The following is a 25,118-nucleotide window of genomic DNA, read 5'->3' on the forward strand; positions in this document are numbered from 1 at the left end:
GTGTTTGCGCTCTTGTTTGCATATGATGCATATGTTGTCTTCACATATTTGTGACGTTATGCAACAATTTATTCATATATATCACTGAACACTACATATTCTTTTAGAATAAAACAAACAGCCTGTGGCATCATATGTTCAATTAATCATCATGTCGTCACAACGTCGTCAATTATCAATCACAATCACTGCCGTCAATTATGTCATTATAATTAGTGTTATCATCATTATTTTGATGATTTTTTTTAAACACGATATTTTATATGTTTTAATCATATAGAAACTAAGCCAAATTAATGTGACACAAATGCATGCATGCATTCCGTCGTTAATCTTTATCAAATATGACACCAAATAGAAATGAAATGAAGTTCCGTCCGTACACAGAATTAATATTTCAATATAACGTTTTGCCTCGATCATAGTTACTCAATCGCCGTACAATATCGCATAGCACAAAAACAAAAACGTCACTCTATGCTGTCGGCTCAATATCCGGTAGCACTCGGTACTCAAAGTACTTTTTCTGGTTTTTGATGACGTCGAGGACCCAGGGTCCGTATCGCTCCACCCGGTGTTCCGGTCCCACCCCGGTGGCTTTTGACATGAAATTGATACCGACGTCACCGTCGTAACGAGGCGTGAAAAAGAACGGAACGGCGTAACGGTCGGTGCCGATGTCAATAACTCGATGCTTCGTCGCTTTGAGCCTTCCACCCATCATTCTGGAGAAGGTGTCCCCGATATTCATGACGAGACTTCCGGGTCTTGGATCCACTTCCGCCCACGAACCATCCATGGTCTTAACCTCCAGTCCGCCATAGTTGAATCTAGTGAGAAGTGTCAGGAAGTTTGTGTCCGTGTGTTCCGGAGTTATGACGACTTTTCCATCTTCGACAATCGCGTTTTTTGGCGGTTCCCCTTTCTAAGGCGGGTAATGCATGATCCGAAATGAAGAACATGGTTTGTCCAAAAACATGTCTTCGAAGATGTTTTCCTCAATACCCAAACCGATTGCGACTAGCTTTAGAATCTCTAGAGCTGTGTTGTGTAGAATCTCATAACTTTCTTGAAGGAATTCCTTAAAAGGGAATTCCCCATCTTCCTTTTGCCAAGGAAACTTCTCGTAGAACCAGTTATTTTTAGCAACTGTTACGTCATCATATCTGACATCGCGCGCGAATTCAAAACCTTCCTTCCGACTAGGTTCTCCTTCTGTGATTGGAAAATACCCCCGGTAAATGTTCGAATTTTCGGGGTTCCAAAAGTTTCTCATCACTGTTCGCTTGAATTCGATCGGCTTATCGAAAAACCATTTGCATGCGCGAAAAAGCCCATCATAATCCAATTTTGCGACATTGTCTATGAATATAAATCCTTCGTTTTCGAGACCAAGGGCCACTTTCTTGGCGAGCTCATTGCGCTCTGTGTAAGCCTTTGACATGTCTATGATAGGAAGTGATGACGTCATTTTTTAGTTATATATTATAAACCTGAAAAAAAGAATCAAATAATAAGGAAATATAATTGAATCTCAAAATGAATGGGGCGATTTTGCTCAAATTTTGTGGTCGTTAAAACACTATACACCGTGATGCCAACCAATCACCTTTTTGAAGAAAACAGATGGAAGTTAGGAAGGATGACAGGCTGTCAACCTTTTATGATTTAGCTATTGGGGTTAAATGTAAATACTGCTTTTTAAAATCAGTTTTTTAAAACAGACAGGGCTTGTTGTCCAAATGGGTGTTCTGTCAAAGAATTAAGTAAATCCATTCAATAATAGGGAAAAAAGTATCATTGTACTTGGTACTCCAACCCACGACCCCGTGTTTATCAGTGAACTGCTCTACAGACTGAGTTAGCCGGGTGGACACACTCATCTCCGCAAAATGTTTTATTAAAAAAATCAAACACTTTCCGATAGCTTTGGTCTTCTTGTTGGTCAATTTTTGCAACGGAAAATACCGATTTATTTCGTCACAGTGTATTTTGTGGCGCATTAGTACTAAAGCCATGCGATCGGAGCTATATTGTTTGCGAATGCAGAATCTGGAGCTGCAAAGTGGTTGGTTGCAGTAACGGACTTCGTTCGTCGGTATACTTATATTATGTTACCTATGGGGCGAATTGCAGAAAGCAATCGATCAAAAATCAATTAAAAGAAAAACAAACGCGAAAAGAACAGAACCTGAAGTCATTAAAAACGCAACCATTGTGTTTCGTAATCAAAATTGAAAGTAGCCTCACAAGCGAGAGCAAACGCTTAGAAAATTGATCGAATACGTTAATGCTGCTATGCGCAATCTTGTGAATCAGTCGTCGCTAAAGCGGGACAGAACTGGGACTTTAATTGAATTACATATTTGATACAAATGAACATGGATATATAAAAGGCAACCCTTTGTGACTGAAGATACATGGCATTTATATCATGTATACTGATTAATATTCAATTTATCATTGTGCATGCATTTGATTCTTTATTTAAACAAAATACTACGAGAAAAGCTTTTCTATAGAGAATATACAGGCGTATGAGCGGACATACGCACGGACTAATAAAGAGACCATTCCCATATCATTAGACAATGAACAAATCACAACGCGTACGCGACACAGGTGTGCATTGCTGCCGATTGATGTGGTCCCGTAGTCATGTACATGCGATTAAAAGAGCAGCAGGCGCGCATTTCTTACGTTAATTCGTGGGCGAGAATAACTTTATTCGGCGTTATATAGCCCTTTCTCTTTTATAATTTTTTTTCGGATAAGTTCAATCCTTGTTTAAACAACATTTCTGAAATCTTAATAAACGCAATACAGCTAAATACAATGTATAATGTAATACATACCGACTTACACGTAGTTTATCCAAACAAAAGGAAACTTCTGATATCGATAGTTCAAAATGCAGGCAACACACAGATAGTGATATCTCAGCGTAAAACTCAGGTTAATAGACAAAAGTAAATAAACGGTTTAAAAGTTAACATGATAACGCTTGTTATAATTGAAAATAATGATGTTGGCGATATTGGCCGTGGTGGTAGTGTTAGTCTATGTAACTTTTTAGATCTTTGATTTGTTTAATTGTCATGTTTGAACACTCGGGGATAACTATATTTTAATATAATTAGGTCTGAAGACAACTAACGACTCTGAACAATAACGTTTGTTTTGTGTAGAGACACTGCAATGTGGTAAATATTGATCAGTAACTGTACGTGTATCATTCCATATAGCCGGATCGATTGTTTAATATACCACCAGAAGTGTTATTCAGACGTATTTTGGGAAAATGGGGCTAAATGCGTGTAAGCAAAGGCTCATATAACACGACACGTTCCGCTTAAATGGTATTTTTTTGTTTTCTTATAAGCTTGCACCCAGTGTAGGCAGAAACTGTTGTCCGTGAGTTGTCTGTGCGGACTGCATTGGCTGATATGGGACGACACATCGCTTATGCATTAAACCTGGTTTTCCATTATTTAAGATGAGTGTACATTTTACCCTTCGACGCTCATTGTTAATTATTGTTTATCCATATACAAACCGAGTAAGAGCGTGCAAACTCCTCACAGCAGTTACTTCCCTTGGGCATGCGCCCGGTCATTTCACTCTGGATCAGCAGACGATTTATTTCATAAATCAATCTCTGGGTTAATGGTCGCCATCTTTCGAACTACTTTCAAAAGTACAACAACAACAATAACAGTAGAAGTTAATTTTAATTGCGAAAAGTTGAAAAATTGAGTACATGTGTCACGGTTGTTGAGTGAAATAGTGTTATTTTCAACTGTGTATGAAGCTTGTGAACTGGTAGTGGAATAACCGAATTGTTTGTGGAAATTGAATTTAGAAATATATCTAATAATTCATCATCGTGTAGAATAATCATCAGCATCATTTCTGTGGAACATTGCACTATTCAAAAAACAAGTGTTTCATAGATATGGTGCTTTTGACATAGTTCACTAACCATCAATATAAAGAAGTGAAACTCCAGCTGCTGGAGCAGTATTGAATTTTCATTAAAAACAATTAGTTGGTCCTTTATTTAAGGCAAGTGACTGATTGCCCAAACAGTACAAAACAGCACAATACAAACCAACATAAACACAAAATATGAATAAAGCTGGGGTCACCGCCTTGGAACGGTCAATGCAAAGCATTGGGGGTTTAAACCTGGTTATAGAGCGCTCAACCTCACACTTGGCCCAGCAATATTCATAATACATTTAATTGTAAATAAAATTTAACGTCATAGCATTGTAACTCAAATTAAACAATAATAAAAGGGAATTAAACGCATTCAATTTAATTACTATTTAATTACTCAATTGCATTGAAGATACAAGAGTAACATAATTACAACTTTTTGACGAACGATCAAATAAAACTATTAACAATTGTCAACTACATTCCTTCTTAATAGAAAATATTTGAGAATATAGAATCATATAGTTAATATCTCAGATAATCATCGCGCAAATACAGGAAGAAGCAGCAATAATGGGTGTAAAAATTCCATATTACATAGCTTGGTTGTTTATGTGACTGCTAAACAAATTAAAAATAATTAAATCAAACAAGAAACGCCTATCAGAGAGAAAATATAAATAAAATGGAACGTTATAAACCCAATGACCTATGCATGTAGATTACAACTGGGAAAGTCGGTCGTATGACGTCACAAAAATCCATAATGACATAATGACGTGAACAAATTCCAAGGGTAGTACTAAATAAAAATATTAATGGGGCTGTGCTGCTAATAAAACAAGTTTAGGTGATTTAATATTAAGAAGCAAATGAATAAAAATGGTAATTCCATTAAAGCGACATTATTGGAATCAAACAGTATATAGGTGTTTTGACAACTGAATACAGAAATGATTTGATGTACGATTTGAGTCCAAATGTAGTTTACATGCAGATTTGTTCATACGACACAATGACACAATTTTATTCAACAGTGAAAAATGCCTATAATGTAGTATTCATGCAGATTTGTTCATACGACACAATGACACAATTCTATTCAACAGTGAAAAATGCCTATAATATCACTAATGATTCCAAATTTTAAGGGAAGAAAGATATAGTGAATCGAAAACCATCAAACACGTGTTTTTAAGTACATAAGCATCGTATCCTTTTGATAAAAACAAGTTAATTAAATTGAAAAGTTTAATATGAACATTCGTTTTAACATATTTTAATTTGCGGACACGCTTCAAAACATCTCCGTAAAATGATGGATGGGAGATTCCATTATTTAAATGCCATTTTAAAGAAACATTATATTTTGAAATTAAATCACCATACTTAGAGTAAAATCTAGCAAATTTATTTCTTAGGTTATGATACAAAAAGCCTTGTTTTAGCAATTTTTTAGTTAATATTAGATAACGATCATTAAAATCTTTAATACACGAACATGCTCTGGCATAACGTACCAACTGCGAAATGTAAACACCATAGGAAGGTCCTTTAGGGATGTTGCCATCTAGAAACGGAAAATTTACAATTTCAAAGTTAAAATCGTCCCGTTTGTCGTATAAACTGAAATGATTCATGCACACAGGTAAAGTAAATAATTGAATTTGTGCAGAATGTTTATTTTTTTTACAAATTATTATTTAATTTGACCAATTTATTTTAGATTGATTGCACTGAAACTCAAAGTCTAAAGCATAATAAGACACTTAAGCCAGTTTTCTGAGAAGAAACAATACTTGTTCAGAGTATAGCAGGCTCATGCGGCCTCTGGTTTATTTATTTGGCCTCGGCCTTTAACCTGGGTCGCTTTGATTTCAGGTGTTTAGCCCCCATATCAACAAGGCTCTCGACCCTATATGTAGTTATTCATATTGTTAAAAGATTTTGAGAACCCTCACTTGGTGCCAGTGGGGATAAAACAGGGACCTTCTTATAGCTAGATGAATGCATCAAATATGCCAGCCACACTTTATAATCAATAACTTTATAATTGATAATTCTGTTCTTTTAACTACATTACTAATTTACCAAAACAATGTGAAACACATTTTTATGCCCCCAAAGGAGGGCATATAGTGATCGCACTGTCCGTCTGTCTATCCGTCACACTTTGCATTTAGGTTTCGAAAAAATGCTTATAACTTCTATGTCGCTTCAGATGTAACATTCATATTTGGTATGCATGTGTATATGGACAAGGCCTTCCCATACACACACAAATTTTGACCCCTTTTACCTTGAACTTAGGGTCGGCTTTTAGGTTTTGAAAAATGTTCATAACTTCTATAAAGCGTTTATCGAGGGCGTATGTCATCCTACGGAGACAGCTCTTTTTTTTTTGCTACTGTCCTCTGCACAAACCATGATATATCTGCAAATATGCATCCAACCAAATCAGTAAAACTATTTGTCACTTAATTACAGTAAACTTATTGCATGTTAACTTTTCAACAATATATATATACATGTATATATAATTATATATAACAGATCTTGAAAAAAACTCACATCAAACTTCAAATTGTTTTAGTAAATTATAGGCTTTAATTGGTATTGTGACATTGACACCACTCATGCATGCGACTATACAATTAAACAACTATGGAACACATTATTTATGAGAAATTCCAATACATCAACATATCATCTCAGATTTACGGCAGATAGTCTAGTGCTTTTTTGCTGCCATTTTTACTATTACACATTTATTCATTTTATGTTATGATGCATTGATCTTGTTTCTAAATTAACCAAGCAATCATGTTAAACTTTTGAAGAAAGATGTTGTCTGATAAATATAGAAAATATAATCACTACAAAGTGAACAAAATTCAGTTGAATACTGTGACCAACAAAGATTTGCCAAAGAGCAATTCAGATCATGATTTAAATTAAATACAAGTAATATGAAAGTCTGCCTATTGGATCCCAGTTAAGACTTATTTGTCAAATCTGCACATTAATTTTCCCTTAGCCATGTAGAATTGGGGACTAAATACCATCAAGTCATGTAAAAAGGAGCAGGGTATAGCACGCTGCTTTTGATCTCTTGAGCTTTCACATGAATTTTACGGGTAATTTTCATACAACAAATGATATTATATAGTGTAATGATAAAGCATTATGAGCACAAATTATATTTCTTACTAGTGGTGCAAAAATCATTTAAGTGTCACATTTCAAAAGAAAATTTATATAAAAAGGTATTATTAATTGTTAAAACGTTATACAAGGTTAGTTCAATTCACTAAAGCATTTAATTACAAGAACAAGTGCATTTTACAAAATGTATGTCCATTACAATACATGTAACAACAGTATTGGCATTGTATTTATCTGCATTTGATGTGCATTTAATTACTTAAAAATGCAGACAAGACACACTTCTAACAGAAACAAATGTATTTTTGTCGGCATTTTTCCAGCATTAATACTCTTCAAGTGTATTTTTTATCATCCCAAATACACTTTACCAGGAAAAAGGTATGTTAAAATGCATTTTTAGTTTGTTTTAAGTATATTTTCAAATGCATTAAGACACTCTTTTCTTTTGCAAAAAATGTTGAACAAAAACTTGAAAATATTTAATATACTAAAGTGTAGTAATAATTAAAGTTTTGTATGAGCATCAAAAACAGTGTCAAATTCATACCAATGCCTATTTAGTAGCAGTAGGCCTTATATGGTCTACTTGTGGTAGAAATAATGCATTTTGTATAATACAACATACATAAATTAAAAAATATAGCTGCCCATACAGTTCAATACAGTGTTCAATTAACTACACTATGCAAAGTTGAAATATGACATCAAGCTTGGAATAATCTTTTCAATAATAAATAATATGCTGTTTTAATTTATAATTGAAATAGACACTTGCATATAAAAACTGATTTTAAATCAAAACTAAATGTTTAATTTGATTTTTAGCTCCACTGGCCAAAGGTCCAGTGTAAAACTAAAAATTAAATATGTATGTTTCTATTACATCATTTAGGACTTTTATTTTCAGACAAAGTAGAGTGAAGCTTAAAACAGTATCCAATTGTAACAGTCAATTTTAGGAAAATCAACCTTATAATTATTTTCTGTGTTGGCCAATGTCATAATTGGTATAAAATGTATATTGAACTGGAAGTTTTCTTTATTTTAAATGATAACATTTGCTTGGTCAGCCATAATTGTCACAATCAAGTGGTCTTTTTACACTGTAGTTTTCTCACTGACAATGGGTTTGTTCTGAGAATGAACCACACAAAGTATCGTTGGGGAGATGAGTTGTCAATTTTATGTTTATCAGTCTTTCATAATCCAGTATACCTGTAAAAAGGGAATTTGTAACTAATAATCACACAATATACACAATTAAAATTGTATGCATTTAGATTTATTTAGTACTGCACATTAATCATTTTCCAAAAATATGTAGCAACATTACATTATATAATGCTGCAATACTAAAGTAATTTACTAATTAAAGGTTGCTGATGTGTAATGGATGTGGTGTCCACCTAATGATCTGGAGGTCACTGGTTTGATCCCCTGTGTGGGAGCATCCTTAAGAAATCTCAAAGAGACACCCAAGTACTGGTTCTAGGCCCAGGAAACGAACTCAAGAGCATTTCACATACATGTACGTAGTTAGTACTTTAAATTTAATCGAACTAAAAATAGGTTAAAACTAACAACTGAAACCCTTATTAATACATTTTATTTTGAATCAAGCAAATGTGCAAATTCATTACAAATAATGAGTAAAATTTAAAAATTCTACTATAAAGTAATCATGATAATTTAGATCATTTTCAGAATATTTAATGATGTTAATGATACAATTATATATTCCCTAAATGATAAAAATAAAACATGTAATGTTAATTCATGAAAAAAACGTTTAAATTTTATCAATATCATGGTAATTACAACTAGATACAGGCAATTAGATCAGAAACGTGCATTAATTATATTAATGAACAACCCAGACATGTGTAGTGATTTATGGTCACTATTTGATTAACGTTCTATACATGACCTGTCATAAAAAGTATTTTTTAGCCAGTACTACAATCGGCAATGATAGTCTGTATTGCATACATATCCCAACGTCTATTATCGATTCGCTTCCTCAAACTGAACAAATATTTAATGTTTACATCGCGAAACGTAATGCATCCAGTTTCACTTTCGGTTTGGTTGGTTTTGTAAACACCGTAATTTCATCTTAAAAATTGGATGATAGGGTGATTAAATAATAATGGAAAAGTAAATCACTTGGATAATAGGTCAAAATGCAACACAAATGAACGTTAATAGTGCTCTTAATATCAAAGTTTCGGTAAAAAGTTTGGCGCTAGTTCAACGCGCATGTATACAGCCTCATAACAATAGACTGACAACCTTTTGGGTAGTAAAGTAGTAATACAAGGCAATATGGCGACCGTGAGCCACGAGGCCTATCTTACGGAGGAATCCGAGATAGCCGATGTATCACGATTGCCGGTCATTTATAAGGTAGAACACTGCGTAGGAGATTGAAGAGCGTGGTGTGCAAACGTAATTAACACGAGTAAAACCGAAATACAGGGCGCCTATGAAACTTTAAAATATTCCTGGTTGGAACGACGGTGTGTTGATTTAGAAAGTCCTGTTTCCGTTTAATGAAGTAAATAATGCATAAATAATAATATTGATATAATACTGATACCCGTAGAAAATAAATAGGTGCATAAAATTCACTTGCATAATAGAACATACATTATATGAAGGCGTTTGTATCAACGAAAAATAAAAAGTTGGTGTATTCATATATTTGTAGTTGTACATGTACATACAAGTTTCGTGTGTCTTATGTTACTTGAGGGTTAGTTATGCAAATCTTATGAATATATGACGTAAACGTCAGCAATATTTTGAAGACAGTCCAATTGTTAGCATAAACACATAGTGTGAGCATTTTCTAAGCAGATTTCCAGCTCATTTTATAAAGAAAGTAGTCACTTTTCTGAAAAAGTAAGTCCCATTTTTAAAGACAAAGATCCTTAGTATTCGTCACATGCGTAAACCTCTACGCGAAAACCCGGATGTGAATTCGTCCACGTGAGTGGAAGGAAGCGAAGGTAGCGACAGATGACTGGAGACGGGAGAACTTGCTTCGTAATCGTCTTAAAGCTCGCTCCACTTCCGGTAAAATTCTGCATGAAGAATAGTGGTTAGTTAGATATTTATGTGCGGTAGAGAGGGTGTGCACATTAAACTCATTTAACATGTAAATATCATGTAACATCTTTAAATGGAATATAATTCTTTATACATGTTGCAGAGCGACTGTTTACATTAGCCATTTAATCATCTAATCCCTTAAGGTCATGCTCCTAACTTTGAACTATTTGTGTTTCAAATGGTCCAAAATTCAGCTTAAAGTCTCGGTCTGTTGATGCATCAAATTGATGGAGTTTTACACACGTACACCTACTTTCGTATGAATATTTGAGCGAATATCTATTCTAAGACTTTATTTACAAATGTTTCAAATGAACGTTTTATTTATCAAACGCTTATTTTAATGAAGTATGAACGATTGCGTTTACTTATGTCAATACTTGTAAAATGATTTACAGAATTGAGAAATATCATTGGCTTTTCCAAACAGTATTTATATATTTAATATTCAATTATTTTCTTTGTTGAAATTGGTCAATAGCTTCGTTTCGTGGTTTTTATTGACGTTACCGTTGATGCTGCGTCAATGAACGAGTTGCCGTCGACGCTGCATGCGAGTTTGTAGGTGACCAGATTGAACGTGTCCGAGTAGCCTTGCGTGGCAACAGCGTGAACCTTACGCTCGTTGCCAAAATCAATCTGCAAGTACATAAAAGCGCTGAAGCACATTTGACATTGTGCCATTCAAATCGTTACCGGACCTGTAAAGTCAGAAACAAACCCGTTGAACGTTTATATCGACCTTAGTCTCTGCTTTAAATAGTGGTAGCCATCTTTTGCTGGCTATATCTTTGATATGAATTCCATAAGTTTGTTGTTTTAAAGTTTGATGTGTGGGCTCACGTACATTGTAATTTAGAGACGCATTAAGCCATTTTACAAATTTATTTGTTGCCAATTCTTGTATTTTTCTAGCTTTATTGTGATTGTGAACACTTGTTAACAATGAATAGTACTACAAAACATAAGTTTAAATTTAAAAGGTGTCTGACAATGGACCCAAACAATTTTGAACCCACAATGCATAGTACTACCACACGTGATTTTAATAAAAAAATGTATCTGACGCTGGACCAATACATGCTTGACCCACAACCGGGACTCGACTGCCACCAGCAGCCACGAGGCCGCGTTCTCGCCGATCCACCCAGTGGTACTTTCGAGGGGGCCCTCGTACGCCTTGTGGTCACTTCCGCCGAACGCGTAGTAGCCCGACATCTGCGCATCCGGGATCTTCCGAACACCATAAGCCACGCCCACAGCCTCGTTCTCACAATCCGATGAAGGTGGGTAAGACGTTCTCTTAGTCATTGGGTGAATTTTAGGAGAAAAATGATCATGGATGCAAACATTCACTGTCGAGTTTTCTAATGTTGATTGAGGAGTGCGAGTATTCAAGTATTAACATTTTAGTACTCAGGCATTGTGTACACCGATCTTTCAGACAATAACGTAGTGACGTCACCATCTATGTATAGAATGGTACTCAGGCGAAATAACTTACACTTTTGTTGAAAACAAATCAAGGAAAGTAACTACTAACTTCAATCAATGACAGTTCCGATCGGCTAAAGTCAAAAGGAACAGAAAAACAAGATTTCCTTCAACGCTATTTTATTGCAAAAAAATGTAATCCGGGAAGTGTTTAATCTTGAAAAATTAAACTTATAGGAACAGAAAGATACAATTTCGTTTCATGTTGTAATTTTTTTTCCAGAATTTGAACAAGCTATCAAATATTCTTTTCAATTCACCGAACATTTCTGTTTGAAAGTGTGCATAGATTTTCCAGCTTTACTTATAAGGTATATTACTATGATACATATGCCACTAACATAAACACAGGCTACAAATCACTAAATAGGTTGTGAGTCATAGAAGATGGAATTTATATTAAACAGACTCAACACAGGCTACAAATAACTAAATAAGCAATAATTCCAATTAAAAAAATGTATATGACATTACATGAATTAGCATACTGCGTCTTACTAATAGCACAAATCTTCGCGACTACATACTTATTGTGCACGTGCGTCCGCCATATTGTGTTGTGCAATGACAAGTGTAGTTGCCGTACGCGTCCGTGCAGACTCCGTTGTTCTTGCAGGGGTTAGAGCGACACTGGTCCAGCTCTGAAAAGCCACAAACACACCAAACGGACATGTCATTATTATGATGTTATTAAGTCAATAAATAAAAAATAATTTGTCCTGCTTCTTCAAATATTTATACAAATTCAATTATACGAATATCGAAATGATGAGACCTCAAAAAGGCGGAGATCTTTATACAGCCTCGAATCTCGTCAAATCACCCACACGCCTGTTTCGATTAATGATGTTCTGAAGCAAATTATGGGCTCCTCCGTACACTAGAAAAACATTAGTTTATTATAAACTCCAACATTTTGTTTTCGTTTCATTTCTCATTAAGTTTTTAATGCCATTAAAACACATAAAAGCCGTTCCCAAGAACATAGGATGGCCCATTCTTGGTATGAACGACCTCTGTATCATCTTAAGCCTGTGATGTTCGCAAAGCTGATCCGGGACAACACTTTCCACCTAAACTCAATTTTTGTTTAGAAGATACGTCCTCCGACTTTAAAATACCGTTACAGTGCAGTGTCGTCCCTTATTAGCCTGTGCGGACTTCACATGCTGACCCAGGATGACACTTTACGCACATTCAATCAGCCCATTTTGCAAGAACGCGGCAAGAATGTTCACACGAATTTAATCTCAGTTGTCGATGGACGTCCGGTCAGCGTATTTCCCCCGCTCGTCCATCACCCGGATGCCAAATTCGTACGTAGCGTCTACATCCGGCGCCACTCCGCTCAGCAGACCTGAAGCGGAGAATAACACGTCGGGAGGCAAAGCACTGGCGATCTTCTCGAATCTCAATTTTGAGCCTTCTGGATCCTGGAATGGTTGAAATGTTTTTCAACAATACTAGATATACCTTAATCATATCATCATCATCATCATCATCATCATCATCATCATCATCATCATCATCATCATCATCATCATCATCATCATCATCATCATCATCATCATCATCATCATCATCATCATCGCCATCGTCCATCGTCATCGTCATCGTCATCGTCATCATCATCATCATCATCATCATCATCATCATCATCATCATCATCATCATCATCATCATCATCATCATCATCATCATCATCATCATCATCGTTATCATCATCATCATCATCATCACCATCATCATCATCATCATCATCATCATCATCATCATCATCATCATCATCATCATCATCATCATCATCATCATCATCATCATCATCATCATCATCATCATCATCATCATCATCATCATCATCATCATCATCATCATCATCATCATCATCATCATCATAATCATCATCATCATCATAATCTTTATCATCATCATCATCAACATCATCATCATCATCATAATTGTAATTATGATCATAGTCATTATCGGAATCGTCATCGTCGTCCTCCTCTTTATCATTATTATTCTCCTTCTCCTCCTCCTCCTCCTTATCATCATCATCATCATCATCATCTTCATCATCATCATCATCATCATCATCATCATCATCATCATCATCATCATCATCGTCATCGTCATCGTCATCGTCATCATCATCATCATCATCATCATCATCATCATCATCACCATCATCATCATCATCATCATCATCATCATCATCACCATCACCTTCATCATCATCATCATCATCATCATCATCATCATCATCATCATCATCATCATCATCATCATCATCATCATCATCATCATCATCATCATCATCATCATCATCATCATCATCATCATCATCATCATTTTCATTTTCATCATCATCATCACTACTACCTCCATCATCATATCATCATCATAATCATCATCATCTTCTTCTCCTTCTTCTTCATAATCATTCTCATCTTATGCGTGTTCTTCGTCGTCTTCTTGTTTTTCGTCGTATTCCCATACTGTTCGTTCACTAGTATTATAAACTATATTATAAAAATTATAAATGTTATCATTATTACAATTAATTTAATTTCGATTTATATTAACATAATCATCAGTCTGCGACTCTTTCTGACTTAAAACCAATATAAAAGACGCTTTCATACCACAGCTGAAACATTCATATTTACGACTTCGCCCGCCTTGAGTTCGCCAAGAACCAGTCTACGGCATAAATTATAGTACGGCTTTTGAAAAAAGTAGTTCAAATATTAAATTGCTTTGAGTGGAAAACAATTTTAGGTTATGTAAAATTAATGATCAAATTTCCTTTTCTCGGAAAGTTAGTGTTCTGATTTAATTTAATATGAAAATAACAAGAAACAGTAACTAATTTTGTTTCCAGAATGTTGGAGAAATTTGCGAGTACTAAGTTAACATAAGAAATTCTAAATTGAAATACTTCAATAACAGGTAGGGGGATGACTGTATAGGTGGATGGTTGGATCACTGTATAGGGGATGACTGTGTGCATAAATAAATGAAAAATCCCCATACAGATTAATAAAAAATATTATATAATTTAACAGATTATATGACAATAATCTATAAGCTATTCAAAACCGAATGCATATGTACCTGAATGATGAAGAGGATTTCCCCTTCGTCCAGATAGATTGAGCCACCGTACCCGGCTGCCAGCGTCACGTTTCCGTTCAGACCGGACAAGAAAAAAACGACAACACGTGGCAGTTGGAGTTTCACTTCTTTATATTGATAACACCAAAGTAAACATATGTTTGTTACCATTAACATTTGAGCATCGCTCTGGTAAAACGAGGCTTTATTTATTCGTGGAAAGTGTTGTTCCAGATGAGACATTGTTCTCCGCGCAGGCTAACCATGGACGATACTTTCCGCTTGTATCGATTGTTTCGTTGATAGGAAGTCTCTTTTATACGAAAATATAATCTAGCCGGAGAGTTTCGCCGCTTATAAGAAATGACACTACAAAGGTGTGTAATTTTAAACAAGAAAACACTTCGATGTATTCTCAAGTTCCTCGCTTGAACTGTTGAATTTCTTTTTTAAGGGACGTATGAAACAGATAGAAATAATTTACGCATGAATACAAGATGGCAACTCGCGTGCAGTCCGATCGCTCCATTCTGCGCGGCCTTTATCGCGATGCTCGGCTGGTCAATGAATAGCGGGCTGAAAAAAACGAGCAACTTTAAATCATTTCACAAAACCGCCTTACAGAGTAGTCTTCGAAAATGTGTAAATTTGATGATTCACTGAATATTCAAAGCTGCCAACCCCATCCCCATCCGCCCCGAAAAACGAAATGAGAAACCACCCTAAACACCCTTGTCCTTGATAAACACAATTTCAATAGAAACGTAACCTTACTATGGCATATGGTGTATACAATAATTTAAGTAAGAAATGGTTAAAAGTGAGCAACTTAATTCATGGTGGAAAAAAAGATGTTTAAGCATTAAACTGGTTTCCTCTGTCTCATTTTATACGGTAAATTGAAATTGCTAAGCAATTAATCTAATTTAAAATATTTTATTTATCTTTTCTTATTCAATACATTTTAATATACACATGTTTCGTGTGTATCCTCAATAATAAAAAATAGTGAAGTGGGCTGCTCAAAATGAAGTTCTCAATATATAACACATATTTTCTAAGGTCGAACTATCAACGTTCAAAGTATTACTGATTCATATTTGTCATTTTGCTAGCCAAGGTGTTATATAAAACCTGCAAAACATGTAACCAATTGGTAATATAACGTATAGTCCTTTCAACAGATGTATGTCTATGATAACAGTGCATATACTCTTACCATCCTAAGCATAGTCAAAATAAACAATAATTTAACTGTTTTAACATGGGTATAAACGTGCTAAATCTTAAGATTGAATTGGTAACATAAACTCTGTAAAACACATGATATTTTAACAGTTAATACACGTATTATAATTGCATCGTACGTACAACATGATTAGAAAGTGGTCCAAAACATAGCTTTGTTTTAAATAGTGGATTTTACTATCTTTTAATAAACAGACAGTTGCTCTTTGGGAAAACTATATGGTTATGATTTGCAAACTTGCTATATAAGATAAAGAACCATTGAAATAATAGTGGATCTTAAACAAACAGCAGAACAACGGATGTGCTATTTAATTGATACAACAACTGGCAACATAGAACAAACAAGTACTAAATACTACGCAAATATACCATATTTATTTTCGGCCCGTTTCAATAAATATAAATTGATCAATTTTAATAATTAATTCAATGTGATTCCTACTTATTAAAAGAGCGATGTACGTTATTTATTTAGAAACTTACACTTTAACAATGTGCAAAAGTACAACCAACAAAAATTAAACAATTTACATGTATATTGTTTATTTTTTTAATTAAACAGGTCATATATAAAACGTTGCACAAACGATGCTTTCAAACTTGATGTCGAACAGTATATTGCCGACCAAAGTTTGCTACTGCTTTGCATTGTGTATACACACTTGTATATATTAACGAGTGGAGTGTCAATAATTATTTCTTTAAATTGAATCATCTAAGTAAAAATTAGGTTTATTTGTAGTAACATTTTTTCAAACTTAAAAAAAGTCAAATTGCAACCGAAGTTGTGTAAAAATAAGATGAAAATACACAGAAAAACCGTCAGTACTTTCTAGTCTGTCTTTACTAAACCTATATAAATGTAATATTTTAGATAACTATACAATGGCATAACAAAATAACAATAATTATAACTTATTGTCAAAACCAACACCAGTACATAGATGCAGTGAAAGTTTTGATGTTGATTCATACAAGGCCAACGTACATGTATATTTGTATGCTAACAAATACATCCTTGTTCTAAGTTCTGATACAATGTATATTATCATTTAACAATTAACATGTTAATATAACAAATGAAATAAAGCTCCCAATACATTATAGTAACACGATGTTCTACAAATGCATTTATGCATACCGTAAATTGGAATGTTTAATTCACAAGGCTGTCTGGATTCATCGTTCCTTTTAAATCTAATTGATAACCAGCAAAACAACAAATACACACTGGGACATACACATATGTAATAGTAAAATAAACAAGGAATTGAGCATGTTATGTTATCTATACATGAATACAAATTAATGATTATAGAATCGCATATACACGCGGTGATTCTAATGTAACTGTAGTTTAAGAACGACATGAAGGTAATGAACTATTATCACATACCGGTACAACATCTAAATATACAGTACACCCGTATGCACAACCACAATTTCCATCAATATTGTGAAGGGAAATTATTGTTACAAGCTGCTAGTATGTTATTTAATTAGGCTACACTTTGTCTTAAATACACAGTACAATATATACAACACGACTTAACATAAAGATGATTAAAGCTGGGGTCAATCCATTGGATCAGTCAATGTAGAGCATATAGGGAATACACAGCTTTACAAGCGTTTGGATCCTCACAGTAGTTCAGACGTTATTAAAATAATTAAAATTGTAAAAAAAAACGACTTAAGCACCCAAGAATTTAAATTAAAATTCATCAGAAATAAAGTACAATTGGACTGCCAGTTATTTTCTCGATGTTTTTTGTACTTAACCAAACTCTTCGCATTACAACGTCACAATGAGGGTTAATTTAAGATAATGCATACACAAGTACAATCTTTCCAGAAAAGGAATGGTTATAAGTTAGTAAAGTTTATCAAATTAAATTAAATAACCGCACATTATAACACAATGGTCATTTAATAATGGATTACAGTTGCAATATTTAAAAAAAATCGAATCTTAAAAATTCATTAATAACAATTATATTTGAATCGGTCATCAAAAACGGTGTTTATGCCATCTGGTTTTGTTTAATACCAGCTTTGCTTAAAACCAGTCCTACCCTGCGTTGAGATAGTATATTGGCAAGAAAAGAATCATTGCAACAAAAGGCTACTTGATATAAAAGAAACAAAACTTAAATACCTTCCAGTTGAAAAGGTTGTTATATAAAAACAAAACAATATCAAACGCAAATTATGTACAAAGTAAATACAATTTCAATTCCCAAGTAACGTCTTAGTTATCATACAAACATATTTATTTTTATTTTTACTGTTTTAAAAACTAGTAACAGTTAACCGAGGTAAGCACCACCTGAATATATAACAGTGAATGGAAGCGCTTTTAGACAAACGCATGTATACACATGCAATAAAAGAACAAGAATAAAGACGCATGATATAAATACAAATGTTGTTATGATATTTACGTAAATTTGCCATATAATGCACCTGGGCGCAAAAATTAGCGGCACATTTAGCATACATCACTTAGCAATTCACATAGACATTAAGTCCTTCAATGAAAACAAATAAAGCTCAAAACTGGATTGAATAAATTAAATGATATTATAATGAACAACTTTCAATTTCGAACATGTAAAAACCTATGGCTGTATTGATGGCATCATCGAATCTGATCAATTAAAAAGAGAACATATTGCAGTGTAAATTTCATACTTGTATGTTTTAATTTTATTTCTGCTTAGTATTAACACTCAGTCGAATTTTGCAATAGCGTTCCCATGGATTCAAATCTACGTATCCCTCCATTCGTAAAAAATGCCTATCGTCGTCGTCGTCAGTGTAATCAGCAGTTGCAGAAAGTGAAACATCGCATTCATTTTCAGCAGCAAATCGCTTTTCAACAACATCAAATGTTTGAACCTCTATTGTGTGAAAACCATCAAATTCTTGTTTTATGTCTTCGCAATTAACTTCCTCAGCATCAAACCGGAACAAAAATGTGCATTTTATTCTACGTCCAAGAGTTAACAGGTTCTGCACGACTTGTCGTAAATAAGACGATAAAATACTTTTAAAAATCATATACACATAATTAATAGAACCTGATAGGTTAATTTCTATATTATCATTTAAACAAATCCTCAGCTGTTCCAAATGAGTGAGAAGAGGCAATGTTCGAGACAAACAATCCGCGTGTTCAACTTTCGTTATATTCAGACTTGTAATTGAGAGTGCAGGTAATGTTTTATATAACCCTAGACTGTCCTTCATAATCTCGAATTTCACCTGTGATAGATTACCACATTGCAATACAGATGAATCAGAATAACATTGGTTTGATTCTTCATATGCTAACACAACACATTCATACAAGAAGAAACGCACACTACGTTTCAAGTTAGACAGTTTTATCACCAAACTACGTAGCAATTCCGATGAACAAGTACTCTCTTGCAAACTAAAACATTGTACACATGGCGATAATGTAAAATCAAATCGATCCATACTGAATCCATTAAAAAAAAACAAATTGTCCACAGTTCTCAGAGTTGGTAGAATCTCTGATGCGTGTGAATCAGCAGCAGCCGTGCCAAGCGACATTGTACGTATATTCGTATCACGAAACATTTCAAACAACACACTACTATCATTTTTTACGAATAGATCAATATTGGACATGTCGTATGACGTCAAGTATAATAACATATCTGACGCCTGTATTGGCGAACTAGATGTGTTAACGGTGTCTCTTGGTTGCAGTTCCAACTCACGTATATAGCAGTTAATAGGACGTCCTAATGTAGAAAGTGCAATCATCAGGCTACACAACCATTCAGTGGAACAACAGCCATCTTCAAAAGTTAATGTTTTCAATGAAACTGGCAGCTAGAGATCAAAACGACCCGTATAAGAGCCCCTTAAATGAAGTATTTCTAACTTGCAGAGTGATGATAGAATTTCTGATGCGAGTGAAGCAGCAGCAGCCGTGCCAAACGACAGTGCACTTATACTTGTATCACGAAACATTTCAAACAACTCACTACTACCCACTTGGACGTGTAGCGATATATTTGACATATCGCATGACAACAAGTTAGATATCTGTTCTGATGGCTGTATTTGCGAACTATGTGTGTCAACAATGCCAATTAATAGCAGCTCGATATCATACAGCTTGCACCATATAGGATGTCCTATTGAAGAAAATGCAATCGTCAGGCTACACAACCATTCAGTGGAACAACAGCCATCTTCAAAAGATAATTTTTTCAATGAAACTGGCAGCTGGAGTTCAAAACGACCCATATAAGATCCCCATAAATGAAGTGTTTCTAACTTGCAGAGTGTTGGTAGAATCTCTGATGCGTTTGTTGCAGCAGCAGCCGTGCCAAGCGACAGTACAGGTATACTCGTATCACGAAACATTTCAAACAACTCACTACTACCCGCTTTGACGTGTAGTTTTATATTTGACATGTCGCATGACATAAAGTTAGATATTTTTTCTGATGGCTGTATATGCGAGCTTGATGTGTCAACTACGCCACTTGATAGCAGCTCGATATCATACAGCTTGCACCATATAGGATGTCCTATTGAAGAAAGCGCAATCATCAGGCTACATAACCATTCACCGGAACAATAACCTTCTTCAAAAACTAATTTTTGTAACGAGACTGGCAGCTGGAGATCAAAACGACCAATATAAGATCCCCATAAACAAAGTGCTTCTAACTTGCACAGAGTTGGTAGAATCTCTGATGCATTTGTAGCAGCAGCAGCCGTGCCAAGCGACATTACAGGTATACTCGTATCACGAAACATTTCAAACAACTCACTACTACCCGCTTTGACGTGAAGCGTTATATTGGACATGTCGCATGACATAAAGTTAGATATCTTTTCTGATGGCTGTATATGCGAGATTGATGTGTCAACTACGCCACTTGATAGCAGCTCGATATCAGACAGCTCGCACCATATAGTATGTCCTATTGAAGAAAGCGCAATCATCAGGCTACACAACCATTCACCGGAACAACAACCTTCTTCAAAAACTAATCTTTGTAACGAGACTGGCAGCTGGAGATCAAAACGATCAATATAAGATCCGAATAAACGAAGTTCTTCTAACTTGCAGAGAGTTGGTAGAATCTCTGATGCGTTTGTTGCAGCAGCAGTCGTGCCAAGCGACAGTACAGGTATACTCGTATCACGAAACATTTCAAACAACTCACTACTACCCGCTTTGACGTGTAGTTTTATATTTGACATGTCGCATGACATAAAGTTAGATATTTTTTCTGGTGGCTGTATATGCGAGCTTGATGTGTCAACTACGCCACTTGATAGCAGCTCGATATCATACAGCTTGCACCATATAGGATGTCCTATTGAAGAAAGCGCAATCATCAGGCTACATAACCATTCACCGGAACAATAACCTTCTTCAAAAACTAATTTTTGTAACGAGACTGGCAGCTGGAGATCAAAACGACCAATATAAGATCCCCATAAACGAAGTGCTTCTAACTTGCAGAGAGTTGGTAGAATCTCTGATGCATTTGTAGCAGCAGCAGCCGTGCCAAGCGACATTACAGGTATACTCGTATCACGAAACATTTCAAACAACTCACTACTACCCGCTTTGACGTGAAGCGTTATATTGGACATGTCGCATGACATAAAGTTAGATATCTTTTCTGATGGCTGTATATGCGAGATTGATGTGTCAACTACGCCACTTGATAGCAGCTCGATATCAGACAGCTCGCACCATATAGTATGTCCTATTGAAGAAAGCGCAATCATCAGGCTACACAACCATTCACCGGAACAACAACCTTCTTCAAAAACTAATCTTTGTAACGAGACTGGCAGCTGGAGATCAAAACGATCAATATAAGATCCGAATAAACGAAGTTCTTCTAACTTGCAGAGAGTTGGTAGAATCTCTGATGCGTTTGTTGCAGCAGCAGTCGTGCCAAGCGACAGTACAGGTATACTCGTATCACGAAACATTTCAAACAACTCACTACTACCCGCTTTGACGTGTAGTTTTATATTTGACATGTCGCATGACATAAAGTTAGATATTTTTTCTGATGGCTGTATATGCGAGCTTGATGTGTCAACTACGCCACTTGATAGCAGCTCGATATCATACAGCTTGCACCATATAGGATGTCCTATTGAAGAAAGCGCAATCATCAGGCTACATAACCATTCACCGGAACAATAACCTTCTTCAAAAACTAATTTTTGTAACGAGACTGGCAGCTGGAGATCAAAACGACCAATATAAGATCCCCATAAACGAAGTGCTTCTTACTTGCAGAGAGTTGGTAGAATCTCTGATGCATTTGTAGCAGCAGCAGCCGTGCCAAGCGACATTACAGGTATACTCGTATCACGAAACATTTCAAACAACTCACTACTACCCGCTTTGACGTGAAGCGTTATATTGGACATGTCGCATGACATAAAGTTAGATATCTTTTCTGATGGCTGTATATGCGAGATTGATGTGTCAACTACGCCACTTGATAGCAGCTCGATATCAGACAGCTCGCACCATATAGTATGTCCTATTGAAGAAAGCGCAATCATCAGGCTACACAACCATTCACCGGAACAACAACCTTCTTCAAAAACTAATCTTTGTAACGAGACTGGCAGCTGGAGATCAAAACGATCAATATAAGATCCGAATAAACGAAGTTCTTCTAACTTGCAGAGAGTTGGTAGAATCTCTGATGCGTTTGTTGCAGCAGCAGTCGTGCCAAGCGACAGTACAGGTATACTCGTATCACGAAAAATTTCAAACAACTCACTACTACCCGTTTTGACGTGAAGCATTATATTGGACATGTCGCATGACATAAAGTTAGATATCTTATCTGATGGCTGTATTTGCGAGCTTGATGTGTCAACTACGCCACTTGATAGCAGCTCGCTATCATACAGCTCGCACCATATAGTATGTCCTATTGAAGAAAGCGCAATCATCAGGCTAGACAACCATTCACCGGAGCAATAACCTTCTACAAAAACTAATCTTTGTAACGAGACTGGCAGCTGGAGATCAAAACGACCAATATAAGATCCCTCTAAATGAAGTGCTTCTAACTTGCAGAGAGTTGGTAGAATCTCTGATGCGTTTGTTGCAGCAGCAGCCGTGCCAAGCGACAGTACACGTATACTCGTATCACGAAACATTTCAAACAACTCACTACTACCCGCTTTGACGTGTAGTGTTATATTGGACATGTCGCATGATATAAAGTTAGATATCTTTTCTAATGGCTGTATTTGCGAGCTTGATGTGTCAACTACGCCACTTGATAGCAGCTCGATATCAGACAGGTCGCATTGTATAGTATGTCCTATTGAAGAAAGCGCAATCATTAGGCTACACAACCATTCACCGGAACAATAACCGTCTTTAAAAACTAATCTTTGTAACGAGACTGGCAGCTGGAGATCATAACGACCAATATAAGAACCAATTAAACAAAGTGTTTCTAACTTGCAGAGAGTTGGTAGAATCTTTGATGCGTGTGAAGCAGCACCCGCTGTGCCTAGCGAAAGTGTACGTATATTCGTATTACGAAACATTTCAAACAACTCGCTACTGCCCGTTTGGACGTGTAGTTCTATATTTGACATATCACATGACATCAAGTTTGGCATCACCTGAAATGCCTCAAGTTGCGAACTAGATGTTTTAATCGCGTGAATTGATTGCAGCTCAACATCATACAGCTTGCACTGTATATGATGCCCTTTGGAAGAAAGCGCAATCGTCAGGCTACACAGCCATTCACGGGAACAATAACCTCCATGAATAATTATTTGTTGTATCGATTCTGGAAGATGAAGATCAAAAACACCGATGCAAAACCCCGGTACCTGAAGTATTTCTAGCTTGCACAGAGTTGGTAGAATTTGTGATGCGTGTGAAGCAGCAGCAGTCGTGCCAAGCGACAGTCCAAGTATACTTGTATCACGAAATATTTCAAACAACTCACCACTACCAACTTTGACGTGTAGCGTTATTTTGGACGTGTCATATGACTTCAAATCAGATATCTGTCCTGATGCCTGTATTTGAGAACTAAATGTGTCAACGAAGCAGCTCGATTGCAGCTCCAAATCATACAGCCTGAACACTACAGGATTTTTCAGTGAAGAAAGCGCGATTATCAGGCTACACAGCCATTTAGTTGAACAAGTACATTTGTGAAGAATAACCTTTCGTAATGAGGCTGGAAACTTCAGATCACGGTGACCTATAAAATTTCCCCATAACTGAAGTATCTTTAACTTGCTTAGAGTTGGTAGAATCTGTGATGCATGCACAACATCGTTTTCGGTTAGCAAGTTAAGGTTCTCTAAGCACGTTTCACCTAAGATTTGATAAAATTCGTTACTACAACCACTAAACCAAAAAAAAAAGGTTTGACATGTCACATGCATGTCTCAATAGGTGTTCCTCTTCAGAAATCGCAGTACAATTATCAAAACCACATTCGATAGAGTGATTCAAGGATGATAAGTTTACAAACATCATATGAATGAAAGCTGCAGAACACGTGATGAAACGTAATGAAATAGTTGTTAAAGAGCTAGGAAAACATAATTCTTGCGTTAACTCAGACTGTACGATATCCAGATATTCTAATTTAGACATAGACGGTAGAACCTTCGACGCGGATAATATATTAATTTGACCGTGCAACACTAGCTGGCGAATGTTCAACCCATGTAATTCAATGCAAAGATCGTCACTCCATGTCGTCTGCAGTCGTTCGAGGCAGAGCTTTGACATTCTGAGGATTTGCAATATTTCCTGAATAGTCAGTGATGCACAATCTAAAACAAGTGATCTTACATTTGACATATTTTCCATTAAAACTGCCATAAACATATTTGTATCGGATTCATCAAGGAATATATTGAATATAAAATCATTGCACTTGAGGCGTAAGTCTTTCTGTCCGCTGAATACAGCCTCAGTCAAACAATCAATGATCATGCGCTGATATAAT

The 25,118-nt window shown here is 35.6% G+C and overlaps 4 protein-coding genes and 1 pseudogene across 5 annotated transcripts in view; 1 reads left to right on the plus strand and 4 right to left on the minus strand.

Moving 5' to 3' along the window:
* Positions 1-25,118, minus strand: part of LOC127836555 (tyrosine-protein kinase Fer-like) — a 292,136-nt gene that overhangs the window by 100,995 nt on the left and 166,023 nt on the right. The window lies entirely within an intron of this gene.
* Positions 1-25,118, minus strand: part of LOC127836561 (uncharacterized) — a 274,313-nt gene that overhangs the window by 47,301 nt on the left and 201,894 nt on the right. The gene's annotated exons all lie outside the window — the stretch shown is intronic.
* LOC127835807 (guanylate cyclase soluble subunit beta-2-like) overlaps positions 1-25,118 on the plus strand; it is a 296,454-nt gene that overhangs the window by 14,338 nt on the left and 256,998 nt on the right. The window lies entirely within an intron of this gene.
* On the minus strand, positions 46-1,486 carry LOC127836557 (uncharacterized; annotated as a pseudogene).
* LOC127836563 (EGF-like repeat and discoidin I-like domain-containing protein 3) lies at positions 9,798-12,477 on the minus strand. The gene is made up of 4 exons (XM_052363222.1): positions 12,246-12,477; positions 11,338-11,501; positions 10,735-10,863; positions 9,798-10,196 (listed from the first exon to the last, which is right to left on the minus strand). The coding sequence occupies exons 1-4, from the start codon at positions 12,388-12,390 to the stop codon at positions 10,044-10,046; spliced, it is 591 nt and encodes a 196-aa protein (XP_052219182.1). The 5' UTR covers positions 12,391-12,477; the 3' UTR covers positions 9,798-10,043.

Source organism: Dreissena polymorpha, chromosome 6 (assembly GCF_020536995.1).
Source record: "Dreissena polymorpha isolate Duluth1 chromosome 6, UMN_Dpol_1.0, whole genome shotgun sequence".
NCBI lineage: Eukaryota > Metazoa > Mollusca > Bivalvia > Myida > Dreissenidae > Dreissena > Dreissena polymorpha.

Coding starts and splice junctions, on each gene's coding strand:
- LOC127836563 (XM_052363222.1), bottom strand. CDS start 12,390: ATGTCCGTTTGGTGTGTTTGTGGCTTTTCAGAGCTGGACCAGTGTCGC. Junction 11,502..12,245: donor CGGACGCACGTGCACAATAA/GTATGTAGTCGC, acceptor CACCTTCATCGG/ATTGTGAGAACGAGGCTGTG. Junction 10,197..10,734: donor TCATTGACGCAGCATCAACG/GTAACGTCAATA, acceptor TTCTTCATGCAG/AATTTTACCGGAAGTGGAGC.